The sequence below is a fragment of the Idiotropiscis lumnitzeri genome, chromosome 21 (genome assembly GCF_059441095.1).
Source record: "Idiotropiscis lumnitzeri isolate Australia: NSW breed Sydney's pygmy pipehorse chromosome 21, RoL_Ilum_1.0, whole genome shotgun sequence".
Lineage (NCBI taxonomy): Eukaryota > Metazoa > Chordata > Actinopteri > Syngnathiformes > Syngnathidae > Idiotropiscis > Idiotropiscis lumnitzeri.
Window position 1 is genome coordinate 9623552 of NC_142411.1, and position 18035 is coordinate 9641586.

The 18035-nt window shown below is 41.8% G+C and overlaps 1 protein-coding gene across 4 annotated transcripts in view; it reads right to left on the minus strand.

The window, feature by feature from the left end:
• jag2b (jagged canonical Notch ligand 2b) overlaps nucleotides 1–17789 on the minus strand; it is a 43731-nt gene extending 25942 nt beyond the window's left edge. For all 4 annotated transcript variants that reach the window (XM_088286346.1, XM_088286345.1, XM_088286344.1 and 1 more), the window contains exons 1-3: nucleotides 17640–17789; nucleotides 17356–17547; nucleotides 15103–15417 (exon numbers count right to left, since the gene is read on the minus strand). In XM_088286346.1, the coding sequence (XP_088142472.1) occupies nucleotides 15103–15417; nucleotides 17356–17424 (384 nt within the window). In that variant the 5' untranslated portion in view covers nucleotides 17425–17547; nucleotides 17640–17789. The remainder of the gene's footprint in view (nucleotides 1–15102; nucleotides 15418–17355; nucleotides 17548–17639) is intronic.
• Between the last annotated feature and the right edge of the window lie 246 nt (nucleotides 17790–18035).

An 18035-nucleotide genomic window follows, 5' to 3' on the forward strand; every position in this document is an offset into this window, starting at 1 on the left:
TAAGTATTTTTGAGTAAAAAAAATCCATTATAAACTATTATGATTTTTTTTTTTCTGGGGGATAAAAAAGTGCAGAATAAACATGCCAACATAGTCCAAACTAAAATAAGGGGGAGGCGGTTGTGGTGCTTCTGCCATGCACTTCAACACAAAGTGTCAGTTGTCCAATTAAAATTTTAGCAGGGGTGCAGCACCACTCACCTCGGTTGGCAAGTTTCTAGAGTAATTGATGACTGGCTGCAGTGCATAAAATAAGTGAACACATCTGAAAGCATCCTCACATCCGATATTTGATGCATGTAAAAAATCTCTCCATCCATTTTTTTTATATTGCTTACTCTCATAAGGGTTATTTTTGAGAACCGATTTCCTGAATTTGAAGGGCGACAAATATACCTGGTTGGAGAACTGTTACTCACAAATGTTTGCAGCATATTCCCATCTGTGTGCAACAGAGTTTTTTTTCTTCTTGTTTTTGTTTTCATTTTGAGTCCTCTGGTTGCGACTTCATCCATATACTCTTTACTGGTCAACTTTTGGTCCAATTTTAAATGATGCCAGAATGAATTTAAGTGATCCAGGACCGAATGTGTGACACAAAATGAACCATGTATCATTTTCTGCTTTGGTCTGGATCAGGAAACTAAATTATACTATGTGAACACACCCTTCGATGCTGGTCAACTCTGGTCTGGTGTTGACATCTCAGCACTGAAAAACACTTCACTTGCATTGCAGCTGATTAAGTTGACTACTTTTTCCATCTGAATACATTGATAACATCCAAACGCTCCCACCACCAAAATTGAAGATGACATCCAATAATATCAAGAAGGCCAGCGTATTCGGTTACTTTCAGTCCTGTGTTGACGTCCGGTGGTTACTGGGCAACTAATAAGTTTGTAGTGACAGAGCAAAATATAGAAAATTCTGCCTGCCGTCAATGGTGCGTGCTCGTGCGGGTGCATGCACACTCCATAAGCGTAATCTAGCCGGTGTGCTGCAGGGCACACTGCTAGGCAACCAGCTGACCTAAATAGCAAATCATTACGTCATCATTGGAGACAGTTGTAGTAGCCACAAAGTGACCTCTACTGTAATGTCACTGATGGAACATTAGACCCTGGAGGAGTTTGGCGGGGGGTATTAGAACTTGCCGTCAGTCAAATGAAGCGGGAAAGAGAAAATTGCGGTGAGGAGGTGGGTGATCTGTCAAATGTTGTGTGTGTAAGTGTGTGTGTGTCTGTTGTTGATGTGGGGGACCAACAAGCTGGTAGGCTGGTTGCTGCTGGTCTGCAGGATTAAGTTGGCTTGTCTGGCAATGGGTGGTGGCGGGAGGAAGGGGAGGGGAGTGTTATTGTGGAGACACTAGGGTGAACGGGAGAAAAAGAGGATGGAAGATGAAGGAGAGGGCTTGTTTTGAGGTGCTTTGATGTTTGATCCTTCAAGGTGAATTGAAGGTATGCCAGATTTGAGCATTGAAGAGGGTTTGGTGTTTTGATGTTATAGTCTGTCTGCCAACATCACTCGGAGTTCCGAATCAACGCGTCCGAACATAGACGCACAACAGATGCAGCCTCAATGATGGATTATTTGACATGAACGTGGATCATCCCACGACATTTAGCTCGGCTTCTGACCTTTCCACCTAGTCCCCGCCAACCCCCTCCCCCACCTCAATAGAGTGGGCTAGTCTGAGCATGTGGGTGGGTGTGCGCGTATGCCAATGCATAGAAAAGGTACTATGAGGGGCAAAGTGTGCACAAGCGACTCATTGGGAGGAAAACCCTTAAATCCCCAAAACGATTCAGAATCAATGATTGCCGAAGTGTCCGATCTTTTCCCATGCACCATGCGCAACATCCACTTCTTTACATGACTGCTTCATGTTGTAAACGCCTGGATAAACAGTCAGCACGGTCCGTGCACGTTGGGCTTGCGCAAAGCCAAGGACTTGTCTGGTTTCCCACAGACCATCCCAGTCTGTGATTAGCTGGATTAAGTGACAGCTGCCCAAATGGTCGGAACAAGATAGATGATGGGCAGATAAAGGGGAGGGAGTGGGGGAGGAGAGGCGCTACTGAACAAAGAGCCTTGTCCCAATACCGTAACTCACCCCCATCCCAATCAAAACCATTGTGCACCATGAGACCCAGTCAGCTTGAGGACAATTAGCAATCAGCATTTGCGCCAGCGAGCTCGGCAAGATTAGTTGGATGGAGTGAAAAATAAATAAATAACGATTGCCTTGTGGAGCAGGCACACACACTAATTATCCGTCCAAAAGATTGCAAACTAAAAGTCTCACTTATTAACCTCTAAAGACTCATTTTCCCTGTTTGAATCTTCAAGCGGCAGCGTGAAATATTTAAGTCTGAGAGAATGAAGAAGATGCTATCAGTCAAATCTACAAAAACCCTCCCCTGGCCTACTCCTAATGGATTAGAGGATTTACTAGGAAAAATCCTAATTTTCAATTGAAGAGGGGGGTTTGAAGAAATAAAAAAAAAAACATAGGTGTTTCTGTGTCATGCATAAGGTGAAACTGCTTGCAAGGATTTGCATTTACATTTTATGCACAAGAATCATAAAGTCGACCCTGTTGTCGTATTCAGTTGTATTTTATAAAATGTCCTTGATTGAACATATGTCGACAGAAAGCCACAGGTGTAGATTTCCTCGATAGGTTGATGGGTGGGAGCGTTCACTGCTGCTACTGCAGAGTCATTTTATGCTTTGAATAAAAAGAGCCGGGGAAACAGGCAGCCAGCAGTGGGAAGTGGAAGCTGGGGCAGGTTGGGGTCACTAAGCATGGGGATCTGCACACTCCTTTTTCTAAAGAGGGGTCAGCACTCTGCATGTGGGGCGATGTGCGTGTTTGCATTCGAAGAATACTAAGAATGTGAGATCCAGGCCTGGTGTTTAATCCCATGCAAAATCCCAGTCGGCCAACAGTCCGCTATCAGTGGGAACGTCTGCGATGAGGATCAGCGAAATGATTGACTCATTTGCGTCTCCGGGGTAAATTTTGCATTTCAGATTTTGCTTTTAGAATCACACGATGGTGTTACCCGTTTTACATTTCCGTATTCTGTGAGCTTCATAAACACAAACAAACAACAACAAAAAAAAACTTAAAAATTCTGGAATCGGCATGTTTGGTTTCAAAATGGCCAACGTTGCAGTTCGTCCATGCAGTGTCATTGACATCTCCTGATTTATTGCCTTCTGATGGGACATGAGGTCATCATGATTCATCCCGTGGCCAGTAATCGCTGCATGTAATCTTCATTAATCTGTGATGTCAATCCCAGCTTTTAGTTTTACTTGGGCTGAGTCTACACTATCCCAGCGAGGGCAACGCGCCACCGCATCTCTGCTGGATCGAAATACCGGCGGGATTCTTTTTGGCAATACTCCTTCACCACATCTCTGTGGCTCGCTCCAAATAAGGGATAAATAACCACAGTTCTCATGCATAATTCAAACATTGCTGTCTGAAAATGGGGGAAATTAGTCTTGTGAAGTTATGTTAATCGGCTGGGGTGTATCTTTATTTTATAATGAGTCAGTAAGATTAACTGATGGCAACTATATTTGGTACTATTAACCCATAGTGATGCCAAATGTATTTTTCCATATTCGGTTGAAAATGATGCAAAAATAAATAAATAAAACAATAACCCATGTGTACCCGATCATAAGTCGCTATGTGTCTTACCCATCAACCTGTTCAGAGGCATCATGACCTCCAATAGCTAAATTCATACAAATAGGAAAAGCCTGGTAGTACATTATTTAGTATTTGTAATTTTGGCACTTGCTAATGATAACATCGGCACAAAACAGGCCTCACATTGCAAATTAGCTGCCTTAATTACTCATTTCTATGTCACTTGAACAGATGTCAAATAATTGTTAGTTGCTTCAACAAAGAAACACAATTCGGGTCTGCTAGGAAAATGAATCAAACAATAGCGTTTTTAAATCTTCCAAACGTCTGTTTCTGTGCCAATGTTGCATTGAACTGAATTGGTAAAACATAGACAACATCGTTAATGTGATGCACTGGCAAGTATACGCTGCACCGGCATAACTGTGCATGCTATATACCAGAAAATAAGGTAGTTAAAAAGCCACTAAATAAAAACGAAAATGGGAGAGGCAAGACTAAAGAATTCCCTTCCTTTGCATAATGGTAGAAAATGAATGGTATTTGTGGTCACAGGTTGTTTGCAAGAGTGCCAAGAGAGGTTAGAGTGAAGGCAAGGCATTTGGCTGGCTAGCGTACACCGGCTGTGCGCGCACATGTACACGCACCACACACACTAATACACAAGGATGCACGGCCCATTGAGCAGGCTGCTATGATGCCAGCAGGGTCATTAGCCATGCAGTTCCAATTCAACACACTCTGGTGCTAATTAACCCGCATGATCCAGCACTATGCAACATGCCGAACAAACAGGACAAATTGCATGTTTGAAGGGAGGACAACTACATGCTTTGAGAAGCACACCATGTTAATGTTATTATGATCGCCGAATTTGAAAACAAAGGCTGATAGTTTTTGTAATCTAAATCTCGGGAAATGAGCTATTTTACGGACAAAGTGTCAAAAACAACTACTGTGCATTTGAAGCAGCATTTGCCGTAATACAGTGCGAGCTAACATTTGGTATACTTGATTAATATTTCATACGTTACAATAGAATTACTCGACATTGGCCTTTTATTTTGGTGCCGCATCACTTGTTTAAAAAAAAAAAAAAAAGGCAAGGATTTCATGACATGGTCACATTAACTTTGTGTGCGTGTGCTCTTGGCTGTTGGTCCATTACTCCCTGAAGCTCATTTGCTTGAAGCCATTGAAGAGTTGCCACAGCAATGGGCATGCTCCTCAAACATTAACAAGCTAATTCACGATCCAAAGTAACAGGGGGCCTGAACGCAATGCAACACCACCTCCATTCAAGGCCCATTAGCATTTCAAACAGGTTCAGCAGTACGGTGACGAGTTAACTGCCCATGTAATGACATGCGTTAATTACCTCCATAAGAAGCCCGTGGCACCTGTACACCAGTTAAGAAGAAGTGGCCACCAGGGTCCCGGTAACACATACAACATCTTTAAACAAATTCATCACGGTGATAATGAAATGTGTGAAACTGATTTACAGACGATAGGTCGGTGCAACGCTGGAGCTAACAAAGCAGAGTGCAGAATGTCGCATGTCACAAACCTTGCAGCATCTTTAACCAGTGTCGTCACAATGCTGCTTTAATAGCTCTAACAAAGGCAGCCAAGGGCCTCACAAAAAGCATGCTGTAGACTTGCCCTGGCCGGTAAGCCCCACCCACCCAGCTTAGGAAGTTTATTTCTGTTGTACAAGTTTCCATGACAGCTCATAACCACTTTGAATGGTGGTTTACACATTCAAAACGAGGCCAACTTTGAGTGGCGCTCGGGCACCGACCTGGGCAGGTTTGATTTCCATACAATGATCCTAGTGGATATTTAACAACCATTTTATTTTTGAATAGCTGCTTGATAGCATGCAGACACAGGGTGGGCACTTCCATGAATTGATATATAATTAGATGTGACATTTAATGAATAGCCTCAGCTGGTGAATGATGGAAGAGCCACAATTGATATGAATATACACAATAGTAGCTGAAATCAAACTCCAAAATGAATTTGAACACTTTCATTAGAAAAACAAAAAACTTCGGAACCAAAAAAAAAAACAAAAAAACAGTGCATTCTAAAAACAATCCAAGAAATTGTAAATAAACTGGTTTTATAAAGTGCTATTACTGTACATTAGAACAAGTGTTGTATGTGTTCATTTAAGGGGCGTGTCTTAGTGAGTAAGGTTGGCTCAACTTGGCCAGTAAGTCAGAAAGATGAGTGTTGGCTCTACAGCCGCTCCTTCTCTCATTTTGCATTTGTGTATGTGTTTGACTGTCGTGTTCAATCAACAGCTAAAAGTGCATGGGCGACAGTGCCTCGTCTTTTTTTTCCCCCACTTGACTCAAGCGGCATTTCAACTTGAATATTCCGGCACAAGTAAGCTATAGACAGGAAGCACAATGGCCGACACCTTGGAAAACGATTTCAGAATTCTAAACGCTTAAATTTCCCTCAAGTAGCCCAGCTAATTTTGAAATCAGTAAATCCTGAAGGTAGATAGATGACGGAGCTACATAATAACTTAACGTAGATCGAGAGAAAGCCTATGACAGGAAAGGCTGGAGTGGCAGAGATGTAAGAATAGTACAGAACATGTATGATGGCAGTAGAACAGTGGTGAGCTGTGCTGTAGGTGTGACAGAAGTTTAATTAAGGTGGAGGTGGGAGTGCATCAGGGTCAGCTCTAAGCCCGTTCCACTTTGCAATAGTGATGGATTGGCTGACAGATGAGGTCAGATTGCAATCCCCATGAGCCATGATGTTTACATATGAATCTGAGATCTGCAGTGAAAGCAGGGAGCAGGTGGAGGAACATTTAGAAAGGTGGAGACATGCGCAAGTGTGGAAGACTTAAAATATTTCAACAGTCCAGAGCAATGGTGTGTGGCAAAAATGATCTAAACTGATTGGAATGGGTGGAGGAAAGCATCAGGTGTGTTATGTCATTGACGACTATTACAAACGGAGGCGCCGATGAGTCAACAGGAAGGAGAGGAGAAAAGTTAGAGAGAGCTGACTTAGATGGTTGGGATACATCCAGAGGAGAGACAAGCGAGTATATTGATAGAAGGGTGATGAGAATGGAGTGTTGACAGAGTGAGAGAAGACATGAGAGCAGTTGGTGTTCAAGAGGGGGATGTAGAAGAAAAGGATGGCGAACCCTAACGGGACAAGCGAAAACAGAGATTCATTGCGCACGCCAAAAAAAAAAATCTGTTGCAGTCATGATGATGATGATCAAATGTATCTTTGGGATTTCCCAATGTGATAGAAGAAGGTAGTAAGATGGTGCTGAGAGGGTTTGGTCCACAAGAGCCTCAATGAAGCAGCTATTTCTATGACAGACTTAATACTACACTGCAGCTTTGTTGATGACCAAGGCAACACCATACAGTAGATATGTCTGAGTTTTAAGCTCAGAAAACGAAGCACAATACGCTAAAAACATGTACGGAGAGTTCCGGGCTATTCAATGCACTAACAGTGGTGTCTTGAGAAACAAAACAAGCATCTCAGAGTTCATCTTTCCACAGAGATATGAATGGAAATGAAACAGAGTGGAAATAAATGAACGGTTTGTGCATCACGATATCATGCTGCAATCCAATACACTGTCATGCAGACAGACAAAAATAGTACTTCATGTGCTACTGCAAGTGACTCTGTAAAATGTAGTAGTACTCGTCATTTTGCAGAGGCTAAAGAAAATATGCCAAGAAAATTTCTATTATCTGTCTACATGTGTTGCTTCACTGCTTGTGTTCAAATTTCCACTGTTAAAGGGTTTAAAAAAATACTACTGTCGAAACTAACGTCTAGCTAGTTAGCACCAAGCTAAGCAGCCTTTAGCCAAGCTATGTGGTCGTTTTAAATGCCAACATGTAATTTTCTTTACGTTGCCAAACTGTTGCTTAATGTGAAGTGAGTTGCGTTCACTTCCACAATGCAATGTTTGTATCATTTTTGCTCACAAGTCAAAGCTAAAAAAATACAAAAAGATATTTAATAATTCTAAGAATAATTTTAAAATATCTCCCGAATGACGGCGCATCTTGAAAAACTTCTAAAGCGGGTCACTCGTACTTCTGTGCACAACTGTATTACACACGAGCATGAGTATTACCTGGAAGACTTCCTTTAAATAAAGTGCAAGACTAGATTTGTTCAATGTTCAAATATTACTGGAGCAAGGCTGTAACTTGAATGAAGAGGTAAACACAAGCTCTAAGCTTCAAGGCAAACACCAGACAGCGTACGCAAGCGCCACACTTCACGCTCCTTTAAGTCCAAAGCCTTGGGAGTTGAGGCCAACTCGACAATTACACCATCAATTCAATGCTGGGCTAAACCACAGGTGAGTGGCTTTGCACACAACAACCCTCGGACCAAAAAGGAGGATGGGGGAAGGCAGGCACCACGGCGAGCGAAGATAATTGTTTACCACAGGCCTATGTAGCCGTCTCCTAGCAACAGCTTGTATCAGGTGTGGCTGAAACACGGCCGCCTCCGCGCGGCCTCAGTCAGCGTGTTCATCTGTGCACTTAACAGGCCAGCACGCATGAAAGCGGAGGTGACTTTTAGCACAAGTCCTGAGTCAGTGTTGAATGAAGCACTACTGTGGCTGGTGTTTAATGTTAAACACCTTGCGCATGCATTACTCAGGTCCAACTTTGAGAGGACGCTTTTAGTCTCACGCAAGTCAGGAATGCAACACAGTAACAAAGCATATTCGCAAGCTTTATGTCTTTCAAAACAGATCCCAAAAATCTATTAAAAAAAAAAAAAAAAAACACGCAACTGTACGCTGGGTGCGTTTTTACCATTCATTAAACGGGAAATCAAAAGGGAAATGTTGAGCTAACTTCCTGCTACATTGCTCCCCGAAACCATATACAGCCCTGATCATTCCCACGGAAGACGACTGACTGATCAGAAGGCATCCAGTCATTTTTGTGGGATGATCGTGGAGTGAAATTCTTGGCTGCAACCAGCAGAGGCGCTATAGGCATTTAATGGAGAATGACATGACGTCAGCTATGTTGCGCTACACCTACACTCCGCTATGGCATCATTAATTAGCTCAATACAACACAGGCATCGACACAGGACTTCAGAACATTGGGAGGGCAATTCATCAATCAACATTTTAAAAACAAATTCAGTGATTTACTGCATGTCATAGTCTAAATTCTCTCTTTTCTGAACAATGGCTGACTTGCAGACATCGTGAGTTCATTTCCCACTCAGTGATGGTGTGAACGTGAGTGTGAAGAGATGTTTGTCTGCAAACCTAAGTGGTATTGAAAATGCCTTGTTGGATGAAACTAATTATAAATGAAGGATTATTTGTTTATAATTCATCCAAATGTTGTGAATTCCATCAATGACCTTGAAATTATGTTAGCGTCATTATTGCTGAAGCTTGAACTCAATTTCGTTTCCTCACATTTAACATTCGGATGGCACATTACAGATCTTTCCTGGCAAGAAAATGCACAATTTAATTAAGCTCTATGTGGAAATATTCTGATAAAAACAACAAGTAGGCTAAATAAAAAGGACTGGACATTGGATAAATGGATTATGAAACTGTGACAAAGAAGTTGGAAAAAGTGGCGTAACGAGTCCAAGAAACTGGCACATTGGTGGTAGAAACTGATTTAAAAAAAGAAAAGAAAAAAAAATCTAAAAATGTTCAACATTTAGAACCAACAACTAAACTCAATAGAGGCTGCATATTTGTGAGGGTGAAAGGCCGTAAGATATTTGTTTTGAATGTTTGAATCATAAAACAGCTAAAAGAAGTCTAACTACGACAGCCGAATTTCAGCAAGTAGTCAAAAGTTTACTCACACACACACACACACACACATCCCACTTTAAAAACCACACACATGGCTGGTTGCACTTGACTGCATCTGCTCGAAAGTGCACGCCGCGTGCATTTGACGGACACGTGGCTCGAGGAGGGAGCCAAACCCATTCAAATAGTTTGGGTTCTCTCCAGTAAAGGCAGTCTCACACAGGTCTGTGCAGATTAGCACATGGTTTTCATACAAGGCAGCGCTTCCTCTTTTGACACGGTCACGTTTGGGAATCAAAGTGTTATCCATACCATGTCAAAAAGCTTCAATATAGTTTCTTTGCGTGGCACTATCCAATAGCACACTGAATGATAAGTCGATGTGATGGAAAGCCTTGAGTCAATTCATTGTGCAAGTACGAGCAGTACTTCTTGGTCATTATATTATTTGTCAATTGAGCAGCCAAAGTGATCCCGAAAATGTACAATTGACACATGATAGTCTAAAAAATAACTGGATAGATGAAATGATAAATGAATGAAAATAATTTGGAAATGGGACAGTACCACTATGAAGGGCCTTTGGTGTCATCTGAATGACTATCGTCCTGAAAATGGAGGGAAATAATAAAACTGAGATGCTGTTATAAGCAGCCAAACATTTGCACACATACCCGAATAATAACTCTCTCGAAATGTGTTTCCTTCATTATATTTCAATGGTTGTATTTGGGCATGTACCACACAATTCTCAAGCTATTGTGTGCGTAAATTGGTGATTAAAACGTTCTTTTATTGTCCACGTTATTTGATAGAATTAGTGATTTTATTTTATTTATTTATTTTTTTATTTTAGTCTCCCCAAAATTGCTGTCCACTCTGACATGATGTTTTAGTGACAATATTTAATGCCAGCATTTTCATCCGTTAGCGGAGGATGAAAAAACAGTTGATACTTATTTTTCATATTTATGTGAAGATTGATGTCAAGTTCAACGTGTCCACTGTCATAGTGAAATATCGATGAATACAAAAACTAGAAATTCTAAACACAATTATGAAGCAGTACTTGTATAGAACACGGGTGTCAAACTCAAATACACAGTGGGCCGAAAAGTAAAACTTGAACAAAGCCATACAATACAACAATATAAATGCTAAATTTGTATTAATTTTTTTCATTATAAGTTTTATTAATGCAATACACGTGTTTAGTTTTTAAAATTACAATTATCATTTTGAATGTTAGTATTATCATATAGAATGTAAAATGGTATAGTAGTCATTTGGTATAGCCTCCCGCGCCAAATCTAATTACACTGCGGGCCAGAGTTTGCCACTTATGGTAGAGAGCAGGGGTGGGCAAACTTTTTGATTGGCGGGCCACAGTGGGTTAAAAAAATTTGACAGAGGGGCCGTAGCAGAAGCAGATGGATGAAGTCTTTTGGTAACCTCACCTCATTGGAGAAAAAAAATACATTCATTCCAATCCATTTTTGCAGGCTGGCCTACCAGTCAAACATTTAGCCGGCCTCTTGTTGCCAGGCAGAAGTCAGTCTCTCAATCATGCAGCCCCCCCAAAGGACCATTAGTATAATATAAAAATAAAATAAATAAATAAAAATGAAATTCGCAATATGACTATGAAACAAATGAAACTAATTTCACCAAATAACTACTGCCCTTTATTAAACATAAACAAAAATTGAAACAAATGGGCTTTTCCAATAAATTCCAAAGGACAAGCTTTTACAGGGCCTCAATCACATGTCTCTTTACTGCAATAAAAAAATAAAGGCAGAACTAGAGAAGTACTAGAGGCATTCCAAAACATTACGCAATCCAAGTCCAATCAGATTTGAGCGAAAGCGTCACGCTGGTCACTACACTGAAACAAAGCTATGATATCTCGTCACGGAACAAGAAGCCTTTACCAGAAATGCAAGCTGAGATGCACTAATGCAGGCTGACGTTAGCAGATATTCACCAATGTCAGCAACATCGAGACCCTGAGGTAAGTTATTTCATTATTTTGACAGCTTTAGTGGGGACATAGTGAAAATTAAATTACTTTTTAATTTCGAGTACAAATTGTTCAGTCACGACTTCTGATAACGTGACAGTCAGCAAGACCTGAATTATGCTGAAGTGTGATGTCATAATTCAGCTAGATTACAAAACCACCCCCCACACTAAAGTCCCTTTTCCATTCTACCAGTTCTACCTCGAAACAGCCGGTTGCGCCCTGTGTGGTCACTTTTCCGGGGCCAAGCGGTTACAATGGAACAGCTCCTCTCCGAGTTTGTTCTAAAAAGCAAGCCGCGCATTCGGAGTTTCCCAAGCGATTCGGCAAAGAACACCACTGCACTCGCCCATTTCCTGGTTTTAGAGAGCTGGCTGCCGCCAAGTCAGAAGAATATAACATGCACAGTACACACGTAGTATGTTACAACAATTCATATTTACAATTACAGATAGCGATAAAGACTTTAGCAAGCAGCTCGCACCACGGTTAGGACGAGTATTGTTTAAAATAATATATTTGTGCTGCATATAATGTATTTTTGCGCCTTGGCGATGGCCGGCTGCCTCTCGCTGGCTTTAACTCGGAAATGGATTTTTGGTCTGTGTGAAAGCTTCTGTGCATTTGATGGGCTGTAATTTGCAACTTCACCACATCATGCAATGTGCCGCAAAACCAGCGGACAAACTCGCCACTCGTGAATTCTTACGACAGAACCCCGCATACTGCGAGTGTACGCAGTTCAGTTGATCCCGGCCCAATCGCACCACATTAGATTGGTGCCATTTGTAGTGGAGAAACAACGGAGGCCAGGCCAGGCAGAGCGAGGCCATGGTGGTGCAGGGCCGGACCGTTTTGTGACCTGTAATGGAAAAGTGGCTCAAGTTTTTACGGCCATGATTTGGAAGATAGAGTGCCACTTGAAAACATCGGCCAGACTACACTGTCTGAAATAGTGTCATGTAATAGCCAAAGGGTAAGCAGAGCTGCATCAAGTTTTGTTGGCTGAGCAGATTTGCACGGGCTAACGTTGACTTCTTATAAATGCCGCATACTCGATCGCTAAGTGAAAGTGTTTATGCATTTTTTTTTTTAAGTTTGGCGAGGTGTTCATTTTCTGTGCGCTAAATACTTGAATCCACACCCTAATTGACTGGTATGAAAATGCTTTTATTACCTAGGAGAGCGTTTGCTTTTTTTGACATTTGGGGCTTTATTTCCACAGTTGAAGCCACTTGCTGCTGGTGGTTGTCATGGTAACAAAAGATAAACAGTACGTGCCACTTGTTTTCACAGTAGCGCAAAAGTCATGAGACGGGATGTTTTTACATGTGTAAAAAGCATTAAAAAATGAATTAAAACTAATCAATCAACAGTTGTTAACTGATTTGTACACTCGTCTGACAGTTTGGAATTGTGAAACAAAAGACGTGACGAGCGTCTACAGACCGGTGATGTCACAGAGGAGAAGCCGGGTGTCAAATGTGTAAAACGGGCTGTTAGCCAGATTACACGGCCGATGGTACACTGCATCTTTGTTTCCACAGTGTGCAAAGTGACAACGCCACACTGCAAGTGACCCTCACGGGCTTGTTGTGACATCTGCTACTGGAGTCGTGCGGCGCTATCAGCCAGGACCAATTCACAGATCACACCAAGAATAAACCACAGGTTCATCTCTGACTTGAGGAGTCAGACGCTGCCTCAAATACAACAACACAATCTTTGGAGTTTATTATTTGTTCACTGTAAAATATATTCACTGGGCACCGTTCTATGATTAAAAGGGTTCTGTTGCCATTTTTAGTTTGGAAATGGTAATCAAAATCAATCACTGTTATTATTCTGCCAGTAATTGTGTAAAATGATTGCTTGATTAAGCTCTGCAAATTTTTTTTGGACAGATTTACACTGCGCATCCCCAAATATAAAAACATTTCCAAGAAACCAAATATGCAAAAGGGTGTGTATTTTCCAACAAAAGCAGATTCATTATCATAAAAGCCTAACCTGATGTTTGTGTCTGCTTCAAATAGTATATAATGGCAAAACATGTACTTTGGTTTAATATTAAACCACAAAAGAACATAACAACTCCATCAAAACCTAAATAAATGCCATATCACGTTCCCAAAGTCATATAGCTTCATAGATGTAGGCACCCTCCCCTTGTAGCAACAAAAACTAGTTCAACTAAACAATTAAAGCATGCACACCTAATTCGCCTGCCCCAATCATCATCCATCAACCATCAACAGTGGGACAAGCTTAATTGCCTTGGAGGGGCCACCTGGCACCCACAGCAGGGGAGGAAGCGGTGGGATGCAAAAGGGGGAACTCCAAACCAAGGCCCACTCACGATATATTCTCATCTCGAGTCACATTAAAGCATTGAGGACAGAAGACCGCAGGAAGTTGCTCAGGACGCCGGCAAGAAATGCATGCGCTGTGTTAGACAATCACACTGTACGAGAACCGGCTACCCTCCAATTGTCATATAGCATATTGTAGGTACATCAAACAGAAAAGTTGCTCAACTAAAAACAAATCAAGCCTGCTCAAAGTCAAGGAGTCTCTAGAATGACGGTGAATCTCTTTGAAAAATGTCATTACAGCTGTGAAGCACACAACCGTCTCGAGGTAGAAGGAGCAACACGCATCCTCTTCAGGGTGTGCACATTAAAGCATGTCCGCTTGTCCAATTAGCCTGTGGGGGCCTTGACAGGTTCTTAGTGGTGCACTGGAACAAAGCCAAACCTCATACAATATATCAGGGATGCTCTCAGAGACGACCCAGGTGACATTAGCAAGCACCGTGAGTGCAAAAGGATCGTTGGAAGGCATTTAGTAATACTCAAAGTAATTGTGCGTGCGAGGATGGCGCATTTGAAGGTCACAAAAAAAAAAAAAAAACTGAACTAGAACGGAAGATACAAAAAAAAAAAATGCATTATTGCTAGCAGACAAGATAACACTTAACCTACCTTCTACTATTACTTCTAATAATACTACGATTACTTTTTACTTGCATTTGTATTATTTTCCCGCAGTTTGGATAACCTGTGGAAACAAGCTGCCCCTCACTGGTCAGTCTTGGTACTACGACAGACATCAAGTTTTAGGGAGTTGACTCAAATGTCGGTGGAGACATCGCTACGTGTAGCGCACTGGTCATCGCGAGTACACCACACACTATAAAGCCACACTTGCAGATTTTTTTTTTCCTCTTAAGGGGTCACTGCGTGCAGCCGACTTTAAGGGTAAATAAGACGGTGATATGCAAAAATGACTAAAGAAAGGATTTTGAATCCATTGAAGGGAAAAGTACATTCATTTGTATTTGTAAGTATGAAGCATGCCTTTGCAAAGCCAGTTTTCTGCATTGACACATTAACTATTAACTTTCATCTTCATAATTGCTGCTGTAGCGGTGTGCAAGAATGCTGGCGCACTTACAGTACATATTCAAGGACACGAACTTAAAACATTCCAAATTGTGAATCATCTTTCCAGACAGGAAGTAGACATGTTAACCTGCAGGCATAATTGGAGCAAAAAAAAAAAAAATCAATGACTTACCGGCCATGCAAATTGGAAGGGGATCACAATCTTGCCAGTGTCGGCGATTTTGTTCTTTGTGTTCTGAAAGCTCAACATATTTCCACCAAGAACTTGCGTAGATCCAGCTCCGAAGGTGCAGGTGCCCCCAGTGGTGATGTCAAATTGATACTCCTTGAGGCACACCTTGAAGTAAGTGTCACACTCGTCGTCCACGCAGCGCAGATCCCCATGGGTGCTCCTGGAGCCGTCGCAGCACTCCCCGCTCGCCAACTCGCCGTTCACATTCTCAACAGAGATCAGCTGCAGCTCGAAATAGCCTGTTGACTGGGACGCCTGGAAACAACGTTTGAGAAATGCCCACAATTACATGAGCGCAAACACTCGATCTGCTTCTGCCTTTCAAGGAGACGATAATGCTCAGTTTTAATTGACACCGTTTATTGTGTTTGTACTTTGCAGTGATATAGAACTGTATATACTGAAATCTGCTTCCAGTATTTTGACTGCTTTAACCTGGCTATATGCTGCAAGGTTGAAGTGACACAATTCAAAGCAAAAACGGGGGGGGGGGGGAAATCTGAAACATGTTTAATTTCCTGCTAATTGATATTACAAGATATGGAAAGTGCTTTGTTACAGCTCCAGCTGTTGTGAAATGCGCTCTATCAATAAAGTTGTATCAAATCATATTCAAGCAAACCCCAAATGACTTCCGCATTTCCTATATGTGCCAATTAAAGTGCGCATTAAACGCAGTTGAGAGCTCTGAGCCAGCCTGTCAATGGAAGTTTGAAGTCATCGAAATACACTAATCAGTAACCTCTAATGAAAAATACCGGCTATGAATCGAAACTATGACAAATGCATAGACAGATGAATATAGACCAAATATGGTACATAAGAGTGTGGCCTTTAATAAACAAGCCAAAAATTATTATTTGCATACAGAAGAGTTTCCCTCATATAATTCAACGGGGACTTTAGTCAGTCCAATCCATTTTTTTTTTATATTACAGTATTTGTTTTGATTATTTCCAAGTTGTCAGTGCCAGGTGTTGCAGTCATTTACATGTTATTGGGACATTGGGTGTGGTTTGCTTAATTTGAAGTGCATATATAAAAATATGTGATATAGGCATTAAATCGGAATGGGGCACTTGGACGTGCATTATGCATCCAGGCTTTCTAAATTAAATCCGAGTTAAAAAAAAAAAAAAAAAGCGTCTCTCTGTACGATAGAGTGAAGTTTCAAAACACCGCAAATTCCAACCACAAAATAGAGATGAACGAATTCCCGTTTCAATCAAAATGGAGCATTGCTTTGTTTGTAAAGACAACTTGTAAATAAAGTTTGTGCATTGGGTCTCGTCGCACTTTGCATGCACGTGTACCTAATGATTAGCCTGGCTAACACAAGACTAAGGATCCAACACAGGAATAGTAATCTATTTTTTTTTATAAATCACACTGCCTCGCAAGAATATACGTTATCAAAATCAATTATTAGTATGACTTAGTCGTTTTGCACTGCGAACTGCAGCTACAATATTTTTACATATTGACAAACCGATATTCTTCAGCATCAGTCAAAAACCAAGTGCATCGGCACATACATTCATTAAAATAACATTTCGAATGAAACAATTCCATCAATCATTACAAATACAAGACATGTAAACGTCCCCATGCAACGTGCAATTCCAATGTATAATTGAGGGGCTTTTTTGTTGTTCGGTTTAAAAACAGTATTTATACATATTATAAATGTTTCTCTGTAAAAGCGATCAGCTACAACATCATGACCACCGATCACTGTCATGATATTGCGAAAGTGATAAAACGTGTCCGTTGTCTGATCCATCCTCTACTGAAGAGGCATGGGGGAAAAAGTGGAGCGTGCACGTTTTGGCGGTCCCCAGCGCAAACTGGCTCGCTGTAGCAGGCCCCTGGTGCACGTGGGACCCCTAATGCGATCAAAAACGTACCCTCAATGTTAATTGGTGGCAGCGAAAGGTCGGAGAGGGGTAACAGCGAGCAAGTCATTGAAGTGATGCGCCTTTGATGTGGGGCTCGTGTAGGTGGCGTGATCTCAAGCTCAGCCAAGGACACCTGCGTAATTGAATTATCGCTAGATGTGATGCAAAGGTCCAAATGTTGCAAGGACCACCAACTTTTGGACACGGCTGATTAGAAGCGTTGATCCTACGTGTTCGTGCGTCGATGCTAAATTGATATTTTATTGTTACAAAACGAAGCGGAGAAGCGTCTTACCTTGGCCCAGAACGCCAACAGCAGGCACACTGTTAGGAAGCGATGTCTAATCCTGGTGCGAGTCCACATGCCTCCGATTAATTAGAGTCCCATAGGAGGAGGGAGGGGGCTCGGTGAGCGCAGACAAACAGCCGCAGACACGGCGAAAAGCAGCTCGAGCCTCCTGGCATGCAATGACAAAAACAAGCCCCTCTAAAAAAAAAAAAAAAAAAGAAAAATTCAAATAAAAAAAAATAAATATATATATATATAAATATATATATATATAGATATATAAATCACACCCGTGTCTCGGTTACACCGCGCCGGGCGGAGCACGCGTGCGCACGGGGTGGGCAGGTTGCGGCGCGCTAGTGATGGTCCACGCACAACATTCACACGAGTGGGCTCCGTTCCCCTCCGTCCGAGATGTCTCCACACGGCGAACTGACTGAGACGTCTGCTCAAAGCCACAAGCCCGAGGAGAGGACGTCGACTTTGATTGACAGCAAAACCAGCCTCTCAGAGCTTGGCCACGGGGCAGGATAACAGCCAACCGGATTAAGGGGGCGGACATTAGTGGGGAATAACCGACGCCCCCCACTACCACCTCGCCACACCAACCACCCACCAGTCCTACTCTAACTCCCCTTAAAACTTAATTTTTTAAGGGCTTCCCATGAAGCGCACAAAACACAAGT